Source organism: Podarcis liolepis, assembly GCF_965112155.1.
Source record: "Podarcis liolepis genome assembly, chromosome: 2".
NCBI lineage: Eukaryota > Metazoa > Chordata > Lepidosauria > Squamata > Lacertidae > Podarcis > Podarcis liolepis.
Genome location: NC_139555.1, coordinates 128850145 through 128865337, shown reverse-complemented (window position 1 = coordinate 128865337; position 15193 = coordinate 128850145). Strand labels below are relative to the sequence as shown.

General features: G+C 56.2%; 1 protein-coding gene across 8 annotated transcripts in view; it reads left to right on the top strand.

Annotated features, from left to right (window-relative positions):
- Positions 1-9188, top strand: part of SYNGAP1 (synaptic Ras GTPase activating protein 1) — a 59634-nt gene extending 50446 nt beyond the window's left edge. For 5 of the 8 annotated variants that reach the window (XM_083493677.1, XM_083493676.1, XM_083493678.1 and 2 more), the window contains 5 exons: positions 3631-3804; positions 3929-4140; positions 4399-4499; positions 5385-5467; positions 7351-9188. In XM_083493677.1, coding sequence (XP_083349803.1) covers positions 3631-3804; positions 3929-4140; positions 4399-4499; positions 5385-5467; positions 7351-7506 — 726 coding nt within the window. In that variant the 3' untranslated portion in view covers positions 7507-9188. The remainder of the gene's footprint in view (positions 1-3630; positions 3805-3928; positions 4141-4398; positions 4500-5384; positions 5468-7350) is intronic. The other 3 variants (XM_083493682.1, XM_083493679.1, XR_014523438.1) reach the window with 2 other exon arrangements.
- Positions 9189-15193: the final 6005 nt, after the last annotated feature.

The following is a 15193-nucleotide window of genomic DNA, read 5'->3' as shown; positions in this document are numbered from 1 at the left end:
CCTCTCCCTCTCCCACCACCAGGAGGACTCAGAAGGCCGCCTTCCCACTCACCTGCGCTTCAGCATGAGAGGAAACTTCAGAGCGGCTGAGGACAAGAAGGTCCTTCTCAGTCGCCTCCATGTGGAACGAAAGAGAGGAACGTTTTCCTCATGGGTCCGAGAGGAGGGCTAGGGGTTCCTCTGGAGCAGGAGGGCAAGCGGGGGGGGTGTGTGTGTCAAAATTCAAGGATAGTAATAAATAAATAAGTAAGTAAGTAAGTAAGTAAGTAAGTATTTTATTGGTACCCTGCCCTCCCCATCCAGAGCTGGGCTCAGAGCAGCTAACATCATATAAGTAATACAACATGCATAGAAACAAGGAATCAGTTGATTAAAATGCATCCACACACACACACACACACACACACACACAGTGAGGGGGGAAAGTATTTGATCACCTGCTAAATTTGCCCGTTTGCCCTCTGACGAAGAAATGACCAGATCATAATTTTAATGGTATGTTTATTGTAGCTGTGAGAGACAGAATAACAGGAAAACCCCCAGAAACCCGGAAGACAAAAGTCAGAGATAGATGTGCATTATAATAAGTGAAATAAGTATTTGCTCCCCTATCAAGCAGCCAGATGTCAGGCTGCCTGGTATCTTCACTGTATGTAACAAGCTGAGATTAGAAGAAGAAAAATGCACCACCGTGCAAGCAGATTTTTATTCTGAAAGTGTGGCCCAGAGGAAAAGGTTGGAAAAGCGTCGCTCTCCAGAGGCTGGATTGGAACTGGCCTCCTGCAAAACCACAGGAGAGGATTGTCTTTTTCCTCGTTTTGTGGACCATCTCCTATAGCTATGGAAAAGGAATAGTTTCTTCTCTTTTCTCTAGGTATTCAATTCATTGGCCCCTGAAATTCGCTCCGCAGACTCCAGTTTTCGGTGAGGATTTGCGTAGCGAGCCCACAATTTCTGCTCGCATAGCAAATAAACAAATCCCACTGATTCTTGTGGGGAAATGTCTGTCGTGTTCCTGACCACGGACTCTATGGCGCGTCTAGGGAGGTTTCGGGACTAAAGCCTCATGTTCGGATAACTGAATTTTGCTTGGTGAATATTCGTAAAGTGGGACCTGTGTCCATAATACCTTTTCTTCCCCCCCCCTTTTTGATAACAATTTATTGATTTCCCAAAAATAACAGAACAATAACAAAAACAGAAAAGAAAAAATCATAAACAGATTAAGACATCATTTTTTGGTCGACTTTGGTTCCATTATAATATACTTGTTTGTGTGCATCCATAAAACCTTATATACTTCACAATCTAGTTTTAAAACCTTCTTCATCTTATTACAAGTGACTTTTATAAGTCATACTAATGTAAAAATCTGTACACAAAGCTTTAAAATTATGCATCGAACAATTGCCCATTTTTATAATAATTTGTCCTGCATAGTTCGGTAATTTATTTTGTCAATCTTCTTCTTTATCTTCTTTGGCCGAGGCTTCTTCCTTTCATAGGGGCTGACTGCTCTTGGCCTGGCATCCAGTCGCACAAATCGGAACAAAGTCTTTCGCTCAAACAATCCATCAAGTCCTGAGCCTCTCAAGATCATAACTTCAATTTTTTTTATCAACAATCATTTCCCGCATTTTCTTCAAATCTTTATATGTCTTTTCCGAGGCCATTTTGATAATTTTGCATTGCCACCACATAAGGTAGCGTCTTAAACCTTCTGCCTGCCCCTGTTTGATTCTTCTCTAACATAGTCAAAGCCTCCCGAATCATTTCAGACGAGGTACCATCTTTGTCAGTCAGGTAGTTTGAGGATGGAGGTCCTGGTGACTATTGGGCATGTTCTTTCTCTGACCAGGGCTCCGTCTTTTTGGGTGGGTGTGTGTCATAGCTCCATTCTGGCCCAGGAGACTGTGTTTTCCAGATCTGTTGAATCTATCAATGTGGGAACCCTGGACGCTGCCCCTTCTCTCAGACCATCTCAGTCAGGATCCAGCCTTCCATCTTCAGGCAGACGTCTTCCACCTGACTGCTTAGAGGCTGAAAGGATCTGTGGATTTGTAGCTTGTTGACTGGCTGAACACAAAGAGCGCTCATTCATGGTTCCTCGTCCTCCTGGGCAAAAGTGACCAGTGGGATGCCTTAGGGGGCTGCCCTGGGCCTGTTGTTGTTCAACGTCTTCATAAACGACTTGGAAGGAGGAACTGAGGGGGTGCTCATCCCATTTGCAGATGGCACCACATTGGGAAGGGTAGCTAATGCCACAGAAGACGGATTTGGGATTCAAGGTGACCTTAACAGATTGGAGAACTGGGCCCAGGCTAACAGAACGAATTTCCATAGGGACAAATGTCAGGTTCTGTGTGTAGGCAGGAAGAACCAGATGCACAAATATTGGATGGGTGACACCTGGCTCACTAGCAGGACATGTGAGAAGGATCAAGGGGTCTTGGTGGATCACAGAGGGTTACAGCAAAAAAAAAGCGAATGCTCTTCTAGGCTGCATCAGCAGAAGCCCAGTGTCCAGATCAAGGGAAGTCATAGTCCCACTCTATTCTGCTTTAGTCAGACCAAACTTGGAAACCTGCGTCCCAATCTGGGCACCTCAGTTTAAGAAGGCTGTTGAGAAGCTGGAATGTGAGCACAGAAGGGCAACCAAGATCATCCAGGGTCTCTAAGAAGCCAAGCCTTAGGAGGAACAGTTGAAGGACTTGGGCATGTTTAGCCTGGAGAAGAGGAGGCTGAGAGGAGATAGGGGAGCCATCGTCAAATATCTGAAGGGCTGAGCCATGGAAGAGGAAGCAGGCTTGTTTTCTCCTGCTCTGGAGGATGGGCCTCGAACCCGTGGCTTCAAGTTACAGGAAAGGAGATTCCAACTCAACCTCAGGAAGAGCTTTCTGACAGTGGAAGGGGCTCCCAGGAGAGGTGGTGGACTCTCCTTCCTTGGAGGTTTCTGAGCAGAGGTTGGGCGGCCATTTGCAGGACGTTCTCTTGGATGTTCCTCATACATTTGTGAATCCGTATGAAGTAAAAGGTTTTCCCTCAGCTGACACTGTTTTTGGTTGACAGCCGCTAAGAAGATGGTTAGTATTTGGCGTTGATGCAGAGGGTCCCACCCGGTCCTCAGCAGACCCTGCTCCACTCTGCCAAAAATGGAACTTATGGGGAACTTGCCGCACCTCCGCTTCTTCCTCTGCATTCTCTTAGTCTTACAGAGTGTGGATTCACAGGGTTTAGAACGGAGGTGTAAATGTGGTGCTGCGCACTTTCCTAATGTCTGTGTGGCTGTTTCTCGTCCAGTGGGGTAGAGGGGTCATTCGTAGCTCTGTCAGTTAGATCTGGAGGGCAGGCTGGGTCCTGCCCCGGAAAGAGGAGGCCAAAGGCTTGAGGGGCCCTGTCAGTCCGGGGGGAAGAGGCCGAATGTCCTGCAGTCCACTATTTGCATGGACAGGCCCAATTCCCACCATCACTTTGCTCAGAGAGTTGTTTCCAAGCTTCAAGGGAGGTGAACAGGCGCTCAGAAGAAAGCCGGGGTGTGCAACACAGCAGAGATCAGAGCGATGGGGCCTGGTGGGTTGGAGGCCCGACTGACTTGCTCCCCCCCCCCCGGTGCCCCTTCTGCCCCTGCAGCAATCGCACACGCCTTCAACGCTGAACCCCGTCATGCCGGCCTCTGAGAGGACAGTCGCCTGGGTCTCCAACATGCCCCACCTCTCGGCGGACATTGAGAGCTCCCACATTGAGCGGGAGGAGTACAAGCTGAAGGAATACTCCAAGTCCATGGACGAGAGTCGGCTGGACCGGGTAACTGGGGCATGTTTGGGGCGGGCCGGCCGGGGCAAGCGGCCTGTGTGGGCTCCGTGGGGCTGGTGGCGGGGCGGCTTCCAGGCTCGGTTGCAAGACTGCTCCCTCCCTCGCCCTGGTGCAGGTGAAAGAGTACGAGGAGGAGATCCACTCGCTGAAGGAGCGGCTGCACATGTCCAACCGGAAGCTGGAGGAGTACGAGCGGCGCCTGCTGACCCAGGAGGAGCAGACCAGCAAGATCCTCCAGCAGTACCAGCAGCGGCTGGAGCAGAGCGAGAAGCGCCTCCGGCAGCAGCAGGTGGAGAAGGACTCCCAGATCAAGAGCATCATCGGCAGGTGAGCTGCAGGTCGGAGCCGCGGGAGGGGAGGGGGAGGCCCCGGGGGAGGGGGCAGAAGGCAGGGGTCCCCCCAGCTGGGCAGGGGATCCCCCAGGAGGAGAGGCCCCTGGCGGGGAGGGGCCTGGGGCAGGGGGGCTCCTGCCGGGCGGCCGCTCCCCAAGCCGCCATGGGAGCCCCCCTTTCCCGCAGCTGCTGGCGGCCCCGGCTCCCGCCGCCTGCCTGCTGGGTGGGGGGGCCCGGATTGACTCCAGTGAAGCCTGTCCCTGCAGGTTGATGCTGGTGGAGGAGGAGCTGCGCAGGGATCACTCGGCCGCCCTCGACGCCTCCGAAACGCGGAAGCGGCTGCTCGACGCTCAGGTGGAAATTACAATGTCATTGTTCTAGCCCATGTCTCCATCGCCATCCCTGTCTGCGTCTCCCCACCCACCCTCCCTCTGTCCTCCGCTCACCTCACCCCTGGGCATGCCGCCCCCACCCTGCCACCGCCTGAGTCCGCTTCTGCCTCTCCCCCCTTCTGCATGGCGGGAGGGGCTGGGCCTGGGCAGGGAAGGAGGGAGGGAGGGGGCTCCCCGCCTGCTGACACCTGGCCCCACACACTGGGTTGGGGGAACGGGGTTCAGAGTCCCTTTGCCTGGCCCTGCCCAGGTGTGGGGGAAGTGGGGGTCAGAAGAGGGGCGCTGAGCTGCAGGGGGTGCCAGAAGGGGAGGGGCTGGCTGCCTTCCTGCCCGCTGGGCCTTTTCTGGCCTGGGATGCCCTCGGTCCTGGGCGCTCCCCCTCTGCCAAGCAGGAGTTCCTCCAGGCGGAGGGTCTGTGTTCAGTTCTGGGGGGGCCCTGGGGGTGGTTGGAGTGCCTGCGATGGAAAGTGAGACCCTCCCCAGAGCAGCAGGGGGCTTCCTGTCCGCATGGCAGGCGCCCGAAGAGCCAGGCGGGGCCCAGGGCCAGAGTCCCTGCCCTCTGAAGCCCATCTCCTGTGGGGCTGGCAACCTGGGGAACCACCCAGAAGGCTCTTCTTACAGCCCGATGTTTGGCCTGGCTGGGGGGCACACAGGGTCGTCCCCCCAGCACACAGGAGCCCTTCCCCCTCCAGCCCCTCGTCCGCCTCCTTGGCATTGGAAAGAGATGGACGGGGGGCTGTGGGAGATGCCCACCTTGCCCTGCCCAGGCCCTCCCCCTCCCCACCCTGCCCCACAGCTGCTGGGGGGTCCCTGACCCAATCACTGTGTTTTCTCCGTTTCATCCTAGCTGTTCACCAGGTAACTCTGTATGACTCAGCTTTTCTCACATGGAGGGATCGGGGGGACACCCGCCACTCAGTAGCCGACCAGGTGGGTCCCGTATACGCCCCTTGCCCCTCTCCCGCCCCCCGTAAGGAGTAGACCCTCTCTTTGCCCTCCTTGCCTCCCCTCTGCCTTTCCTCTTCCTGATCCTCCTTTATGTCCCTATAGGTGTGGGGGGGACCCTCTGGGGGGACCCCACTGGGTGCCCACCTGTAGGAGGACAGCCTCATTCTGGGGGGAAAGGAGGTCCTCAAGTCAAAAGCTTGGCAGGGGGTACCTGCTGCCCATGGGGGGAGGAGGAGGGGTGGGGCATGGGGGCCCTCCCCCCTGAACATCAGTCGGAGGGAGGGGTGGTTCTGTCCACTTGCAGCAGGAGCGGCCTCTGGGACACCCACCTCCTCCTCCTCCCCCTAGGGAGGCCAGAAGCACCACAGGGGCACCCAGGGCCTTTTCAGCCCCCCAACCCATGCTGCCCGCCCCAGCGTGACCCCAGGCCCCCCGCCTCCCGCACTGCTGCCCTGCCCCCGTTTGTCTTGTGTCTGTCCGCACCGCATTCCACTTGGACACCCAGCACTGTCTGTTCCCGAACGGGAGGGGTTTGTGCATGGGCCTGGAGGGGGGCGGGCAGGGTCCTGTGTGCATGGGGGGGGAGAGTGTGGGAGGACCCCCCTCCACCGGTCTGGCAAGGAGGGGGCCGGACGCTCCCAGGCACGGGGGGGCCGGGCGAGTGGTGGTGGACAGCTGGCCCAAGAGGTTAGTGCCAGCCAGGGGGGCGGGAGTGGCGGCATGTGGGGCTGGGTGCGTGGAGGCGCTGTCCCTGGGGAACTCGGTGCCCGACTGCTGCCCTCCCCCAGGGTTCAGTGGGGGTGAGGATGCCAGAGGCCACGTGGGGGGCACTTCACCCCTAAGAGAGGGAGCCCCAGGATGGGGTCACCAGGGAGGGGGAGAACGGCCTCATTCCTCCCGGGCTCAGCATCATCAGGGCTCAGTCCTGCCCAGCTTCCTCCCCCCTTGCAGGTGGTTCAAAGGTGGTGGGGGCACGCATCCTGCACACGGGTCTGGCCTGGGAAGATGTGAAAGGAATTGTGGGGTCTGGAGAATGGGGGGGGTTCCTGGGTGCTTCCCAAAGGCCCGTCCTGCTCCCCTCCGCTTGCCACGGGGTGCCTGCCCCACAGCTGCCTCCCTTTTGCCCCTCTTGGGGGGAGGAAGCCCTGGAGCAGGGAGGACAGTTGCACCCCCCACAGCCATGAGGGATGGGGAAGGGGGGCATCAGAGGGGGGGGGAGGCCTGCTGCAGCCGAGGGGCCTGCACCCACCATGCTGAGGAAGGCCTGTTCTCTGGAAGCACCCTGGGAGAGGCTGGGCTGGGGGGCGAGCAGTTCCCCGTGGGAGGAAGGGGGCAGGATGGAGGCCTCTGGGAAAGCAGGGAGAGAGGGGGAGCCCCCCTGATTCCTGAGACCCAAACGGGGGCGCTCAGGGCAGGGCCAGGAAAGGAAAGGGCGTCTCCACCCAGCAGGGGTTGCTATGGGGAGCTGAAAGAAGAGGCCGAGCCAAGGACACAGCCCAGCCTCAGGCACTCGGCTCTTGCTGGGGGGCACGGGGGGGGTTGCAGTCCTGCCTTCCTTGTGGGGACGCCTGGCTGGCCCCACAGATCCGCCATGGGCTGACCCGGCTGCCAGGCCAAGGCCTGGGAGAGCCACAGGGTGTCCCAGCCAGCCCCATGGAGCCCACAGCTGGAGTCCCAAAGCGGCCCCCAAGTGGGGGGAGGAAGGCCCTTGGACCCCCTTGGGCTGCTGGGGGGAGGCCGCTCCTATTGGCCTCTGGGGTGGTGCCGCAGAGGGGCCCAAACGGGAAGGCGGGGGCTGCCTTGCAAGAGCCAGCACCCCCCAACGTTAATAAATAAGTGCCCCCTCTTGCCCCCCTCTGTTACAGGAGAGGCAGCTTTCCGCCGTGGGTGCAGCAAACCCGCGTCTGAGCGCCGCTATGGGGCAGCCCTGGAACGGGATCCACTCCGGGCAACCGCCTCCGCCCCCGCGACTCCAGATCACGGAAAATGGAGAGTTTCGCAACACCGTGTCTGAGCACTAGCGGCCGCCCCTGCCTCCCCCCACCTCCCCGAGCCGGCGTGGGGTGGGTGGGGCGGGGCGGGGGTCCGGCCCGCCTGCCTCCGGGTGCAGGGAGGGGGCGGGAGCATTTTCAGGGTGTTTTATAGCAGGACACAGACGACAATCTTAACCCCCATCACACCCTCTCTGACCCCCACCCCTGCCCACAGAGCACCGCCTTCCCCTGCTCTGCCCCCAAACAGAGTGGGGGGTCCCCCTCCCTCCCCCCAGGTATTTCTCAGGAGTGGCATCCCCTTGCTCCCCCCCCCCATGGCAGCATTGACCTTCCTCCCCAAGGCAGCAGCCCCAGCAAGGGGGGGAGGGTGCTGTTCCCTCTTGGGCCCCCTTCCCTGGCCTGGGGGGGCAGGAAGTTCGCCCGCAGGGGGGAGGCTGGTCCCGATTCCCTTGCCACGCGCACTTGCCTCAGCCAGCTGCCATGACGGGTGGGGCTGCCCCCCCCCCGTGCCCCCACCTGCTCATTCTCTTCTCCAGAGAGGAGGGAAGGGAAGGCTGGGCGGGAAGGGGAGGACCCCCCCAGGCCCCAAAGCTCCGCACTGCCCAGCCGCCCCCCAGGCAAGGCTGTGCCTCCCTCTCCCCCCATTCTGCGCTCTCCATCCTCTGACAAAGGGCTTTGCCTGCTCTGTACAGCGCCCCCCCCCTCTTGCTTTCTGGATATTCTGGATTCTTTCTCTCTCTCCCTCTCTCTTTTCCCCTGTGTTGTGGGGGGCAGCGCAGGGCAGGGCGAGGGGGGTTGACTCTTTTCTTCTTTCCTCCCCCCTCCAGGCTCCCACCCCCCATTTCCGACTGGGGGAGGGGGCCTGACCAACTCTCTCTCTCTGTCTCTCAAAGAAGCCATTTTTGACCTGCCCAGCCAGCCCAAAGCGGGGCCCTCGAGATGGGTGGGGACCCCCTGCCCCCCCGGAGAGAAGCAAAGGGGCGGGGGCCACCCCCCCTTGGCGTGGTGCTGCTGCTCTGCTGGCCCCCCTGTCCGTCGCCCGCCTGCCCGTTGTGCTTTTGGTTCCTGAGCTGAGCTGCTGCAGGGTGAGAAGTGTTCGGCACAAGAGTTCGTGGTTGTCGTGGCTGTTTTCTCCCCCCCTCCCCGCTGCGCATCGCCCCAGCCCCTCTCCCCCAGCCCCGCTTTGAGCCCCTGACCATTTCCGCCCTCTTTGACCCCCATATTTATTTTGTAAGGACTCTCCTTCCCTCCCCCCTCTTTCTTTCTCTCCCCCCCCCCCCGGACAATGACGGTGGCTCAGGCGGACACCGTAGATATTTATACGTATTATTATGATGATGAATTATTATTATTATAATATAAAGAGATTGTACATATGTGAAGTCCCCGCTGCCTGCTCCCCACGGACTTGCCCCCCCTGGTGTAATTACCGCGGGATTTGTACTGTACATATGAAGAGCTGCTCCTTCTCTCTCTTTCTCTCTCTCTCTCTGCCTCCTTCCCCCCTCTCTCGAACTCAGAGCCTGTGTACATATTTCCTCCCTTTGGAAGGGGGGGTTCAGGTCACTCTGGCCTCCCCAGGCATCTTCTCTCTTTCTCTCTCAAGCTCTCAAGTTTATTTTATGTCAAATTTATTTTTTTCTCATTTTTTTCTGGAGTGTGTGGTGAAAACAGACGAAAATGTTTAATAAAAAGCAATTGGTCTTTTATGCCACATCAGCCGTAAAGGCAGGGGGAGGGGTGGGATGGGGGGGGCTTCTGTGGGGCAAGTGCCCCAGCCTCAGGGGCTTCCCCACTCCTGGAGTCATGAGAGTGGAGGGCCTTGCAGTGGGCACTTGGCAAATTTCTGGCTGCTGGGGGGGGGCAGCTTCTGCCCGTGTCCAGGTCGGGCTGAGAGAGAGAACTTCAGCCAGAAGCCCCCCAACTGTTTTCTGCCCCCCCAGGAAGGGTTCCAGAGTTGTGGGTGGCCAGAGCAAAGTATTTGGGAGCGTGAGTGTGCAAGGGCCTCACTCTCAAGGGAAGGTGGAGCAAGATCTGTCGGGCATAATACTATTGGGGGGGGGGCGCACCCGAAAAAGAAAGGTGTATGACCCGTGTCAGGTTAGTTCATAAAAGAATTTGCTGGATCCTGAGATCTGAGGCACGGGACTCAGCGCTCTCTCCAGCAAGAGGGAGCCCCCAGCAGTTGAGAATCACAGAATTACGCAGCACAGCGAAGCGCAGGAATAAGAGACTGTTCGACCTTTCAAATAGGCAGGGCTTTGTTTCCAGCCCTCTTGCAGTGAACAGGCCCCACTGTTAGTCCCCTGGAATGCTTTACTTACAAAGTCCAAAGGTCAGATTCATGCGTTATTCCGTGCAGCAGCAAGAACTTGGGAGACACAGTCCCTGGTCAGCTTCACGCGGCAGAAGAGAAAGAAGAAAGAAGCTTCACTAAGTCACCGGAGTCTTAACCCCTCGTGCACTCACTAGCCCTCAGTTTGCTAGTTAGATTTGACTGCAGTCTCCAACAGAAATTGTCACCCAGCTGACCATTTGCAGAGAAAGGGTCTCATCTGGCCCAAAGGCAGCCTGTGGAGATGCGCCGCTGATCCTTGCAGTACACTCCTAATCGTTGTCAATGTGTAATCATAAGAGCTGTTTGACGGGGGACCTGGGAAGGGGGTTTTAGAGCCAATGTTGGGTGACTGCGCTGCAATTCTTGCATTGCAGGGGGTTGGACTAGATGGCCCCTGGAGCCCCTTCCAACTCTACAGTTCTACGGTTCAAGGATGATTGTATCTTCTTCGAAGGTTGCCTTACCTTGGAAGGGGGTGGCTGGGAAGGGACCCTGTACTTCGGAACCTGCCACCATGCTGCCAACCGAAAGCACCCCTATCCCGTGGGAGGGAGAGGGGGGGCTTCCTTCCTCTGCTGCCCCCAGGAGGCTCTGGAGCTTTTCCCCACCTTCTGCAGCCCATGACCTCAGTCCTCTGAGGTCCAGCTCCAGAGCCTTCTGGCGGTTCCCTCCCTGTGAGAAGTGAGGTTCCAGGGAACCAGCCAGAGGGCCTTCTCAGTGGTGGCACCCGCCCTGTGGAACAACCTCCCACCAGATGTCAAGGAAATAAACAACTATCTGACTTTTAGAAGACATCTGAAGGCAGCCCTGTTGAGGGAAGTTTTTAATGTTTAATGCTGTATTGTGTTTTTTGAAATTCAGTTGGGAGCCACCCAGAGTGGCTGGGGAAACCCAGCCAGATGGGCAGGGTATAAATAATAAATTATTATTATTATTAGGAGAGGAGCAGCTGCAAGGTGGGTTTTCGCCCTCTTCCATCAAAGACAGCCTGCCCCAGAGCTCAGACCCTATGGGGATGGGGGTTGTTTGGGTGACCCACACTGCTGCTGGAAGGGCCAGCCAAGGCTAAGAGGTCAGCCCCCCGGAGGGAGGGAGGGAAGTTCTGTCAGCCATGCCATGCAGGGCGCAAGTGGGCGAGCGGCAGGGATTGCTGATAACGCAAGAGATACCGAGTGGCACCTATTCTGCAGGCCTCACCTTTTATTTATTTGCAGCAAGTGACCTTGAGGCAACTTGCAAGCATGAAAGAGTGCAATTCTAAAAATGGCCAGCAAGACAAAAGCATCAGATATATATAGATATAAAAGCAGCAGCTGAGAGCAGGAGGGAAGGTGGATGCAAAGCTCTCCACTGTGCTTTGCTTGGGGGGCCAGAACAGAGGGAGCCTGGGAGGGGGGCTGGAATGAGGGGGGGTCCTCAAGGGCAGGGTCTTGGGTGCTTCTCTGCTTGCTTGCTCAGTGGATCACAGAATCATAGAATTGTTGAATTGGAAGGGATCCTGAGGGTCATCCAGTCCAACCCCTGCAATGCAGTGATCTCAGCTCAAGCATCTCTGACAGATGGCCTCCCAGCCTCTGCTTGAAAGCCTCCATGGAAGGAGAGTCCCCCTCCCTGGGGAGACCGTTCCCCAGTCTGGGGCAGCTCTCGGGCGCAAGAGCAGCCTTACAGCAGGTCAGGTCAGGAGACAAAGGACGACCCCAGACTGGCCTCACAAACAGGCCAGGGTCCGCCTCCAGCTCTGCTGAAACAGCACTTGGGGGGGGGGAATCAGTGGTGGGGCAGGGAATAGAAAAGGTTCCTTGACAGTGCCAGCCCTTTCCCCAGAACCTCTTCCTCCCAGACCACCTTCAAAGGACAAAACACACCAATGCACACCATAACAACTAAGCAAACAAGTGCTCCCTCTCTCACACACACTTTAAAAGACCACAGATTGTGTAATCAACCCAAGGCCTGCTTGAAGAGGGACGTTTCCGCCTGGTGCCCAAAGGTGTCTTGTGAAGGCACCTGCAAATGGGGAGCCACCGCAGAAAAGGACCTGCTCTTGTCTTGCCACCCCCTTGATCTCTCGCGGAGGAGACACACAAAGAAGGGCCTTGGATGGGGAACGCAGAGTCCAAGGGAGCCTCAAGGGCCAGCCAAGGATCCAGGAGGACCCTAAGCTATGTCCCCACTCCTCCCGAGGGACCCCATCAAGAGCAGACCGTGTCCCAGCTGCCTGCCCTCGGGGACCTCCGTCTGGTCTGGATGGAGCTTCCCTTGCTTGGTGCTCATCCAGTCGGTTCTTGAGTCCAGCACAACCCCTGGCAGGGAGAAGATGAAAAGGTCAAGGACCCAGTCAAAGGCAATGATGGGGTTGCGCCACTCATCTCGCTTTCAGGCCAGGGAGGAGATACTGCAAAACACTGATCTGTCTGCCGTGGGGTGGGGGCAGCAGAGAAACAGCAACCCCAGGTTCCTCCCCCATCCTGTGGGCCTGGTGACCAGGGGCCTGTCTGGGGGCGTAGCACTTCCTGGAGATCTGAGAGCCTGGGCAGCGTCCACAGGAGGCAATTGGATCCTTCAGACACGTTGGGCTTTATAGACGAAAGCCAGCCCTTTGGGTTGCGCCCAGAGCTGTTCTAGCAAGGCCCATGTGCTCCCTCTAACCGGTCCTGGTCAGCAATCTGGCTGCAGCAGTTTGGGCCAGCGAGATTTTCTGAGCCCTGGCAGGAGGGCACCCAGCAAAGCTGAAAGGCAGGAGATTTCAGGCCACAGTGGGATTTGCTGCCACAAGATGCAGCGGCGATCACCAGCCCCGATGTTTTTAAAGCAGCACCAAGTAGGGACTTCAAGGGCTCCGGATTCCATGTGCCCTTGGGGCGCGCACACCCCTGCTCATTTGCAGGGTTTGGGTCTTTTCAGTCGTTAGGAAAATTCGGAGGGTTCCTTCCTTGGAGCAGACAGCCAAAAACCTCTAAGGAAAGAGGAGTCAGGTACACAGGGTAGGCTGAAGAGAGATTTCTTCATCATTAAGACAGCGCTGAATGGTCAACCACAAGGCTGCTGCCACAATCATGGTCTGACCACAGTACATGCCCTCAGGATTTTATATGCTACTCCTCGATCAGGTAAATACATGCAATCCTCGCGCCCAGATCATTTTTGCAATATTATTGGCTAAAGCAATGCGTAAGCAGCTCACAGACACACTACCTGGCCTTCCAATTGGGCACACCATATTTGGAATTGTTTTCTGCTTGGAAACTCCTGTTACCTTATTAAGGTGTCATCTTCAAATCATTCCTTTTCAGCAGGTTTGGGCTTGTTACCATTCTGACTCCTAAGCATAGGCAGTAATTTCAGCTTTAACTACTTCTATATACGTCTTCTATATACTTCTATATACGATATTCTGATCAAATTTGCAGATGACACCAAACTGGGAGGGGTGGCTAACACCCCGGAGGACAGGATCACACTTCAAAACGACCTTGACAGATTAGAGAACTGGGCCAAAACAAACAAGATGAACTTTAACAGGGAGAAATGTAAAGTATTGCACTTGGGCAAAAAAAATGAGAAGCACAAATACAAGATGGGTGACACCTGGCTTGAGAGCAGTACATGTGAAAAGGATCTAGGAGTCTTGGTTGACCACAAACTTGACATGAGCCAACAGTGTGACGCGGCAGCTAAAAAAGCCAATGCAATTCTGGGCTGCATCAATAGGAGTATAGCATCTAGATCAGGGGTCTGCAAACTTTAAGACAAAAAGAGCCACTTGGACCCGTTTCCGAAGAAAAAAAAACCTGGGAGCCGCAAAACCATTGTGCCATTTAAAGCATGCGCGCCGCTGCCCTCCGATCTGACAGCGGATGGGAAGGTGGCGTCGGGACGGTGCGTGACTAATGTACGAACTGCCCCCATGCGACGTCACAGCCAGTACAGCACCCGCCACAGTGGGGAGTGTCGGGGCGCACAATGCGCCTCCTCCCCTCGCTATTATCCGCCCCGGAGCCGCGGCAAAGGTGTAAAAGAGCCACATGCGGCTCTGGAGCCGCGGGTTGCAGACCCCTGATCTAGATCAAGGGAGGTAATAGTGCCACTGTATTCTGCTCTGGTCAGACACGTTCCAGTTTGTCAGTGTCCTTCTTGAACTGTGGTGCCCAGAACTGGACACAGTACTCCAGGTGAGGTCTGACCAGAGCAGAATACAGTGGCACTATTACTTCCCTTGATCTAGATGCTATACTCCTATTGATGCAGCCCAGAATTGCATTGGCTTTTTTAGCTGCCGCGTCACACTGTTGGCTCATGTCAAGTTTGTGGTCAAGCCTGGAGGTGACCGTCGCATGGATCACTGTGGCCAGGTCAGTGCATAAAGATGTTAAAAAGCATCGGGGAGAGACTTGCGCCCTGCGGCACTCCACACACCAAGGAATGGCGCGGCGACATTTCCCTCCCTAGTGCCATCCTCTGTCCCCGACCAGAGATAAAAGAGCACAGCCAGTTACGGGCTATGCCCTGTATCCCCACGTCTGCGAGGCGGTGGTCCAGAAGATCACGATCAACCATGTCAAAGGCTGCTGACAAATCTAAAAGGATCAGCAGTCCTGACCCGCCTCGATCCAGTTGTCTACGGAGATCATCTGTTAGGGCAACCAGAGCCGTCTCTGTTTTTATAACAATAACATTATACACATATTTCTAACACAGTTTAGTAAAAAGGCAAATGACATAATGACATGGTAAATATAATGGATGAAGAAAATGGATAGAGAAAAGTTTCTATCTCTCCTGTAACATAAGACACCCCATGAAGCTGAACAATGCAAGATTCAAAATCTAATAAGAAAGGACTTATTGGTTCATCTATGGAACTCCCTCCCAAAGGAGACAGCCCCGCTTTGAGGTTCACGGAGGAGCTGCCAGCCAGCAGGGGAGGCTTGCTCTTGTGCTCGGATCCTGTCTGCAGACGTGCCCCTCTGGCCTGATCCCGCTGCTGCTGCAGGTTCTCCTGGTGCCCTTAGGCAACAATAACTATTTATACCCCGCACTCTGGGCGGCTCCCAATAAAACATTAAAAACACGATAGAACATCCGTCATTAAAAACTTCTCCCAACAGGGCTGCCTTCAGGCGTTTTCTAAAAGTCAGGTAGTTGTTTATTTCCTTGACGTCTGATGGGAAGGCGTTCCACAGGGCGGGCGCCACCACTGAGAAGGCTCTCTGCCTGGTTCCCTGTAACCTCCCTTCTCGCAGCGACGGAACCGCCAGAAGGCCCTCGGAGCTGGACCTCAGCGTCCGGGCAGAACGATGGGGGTGGAAATGCTCCTTCAGGGATCCTGGGCCAAGGCTGCTTAGGGTTGAGGTTCAACGTATGAGCATCAGGAGG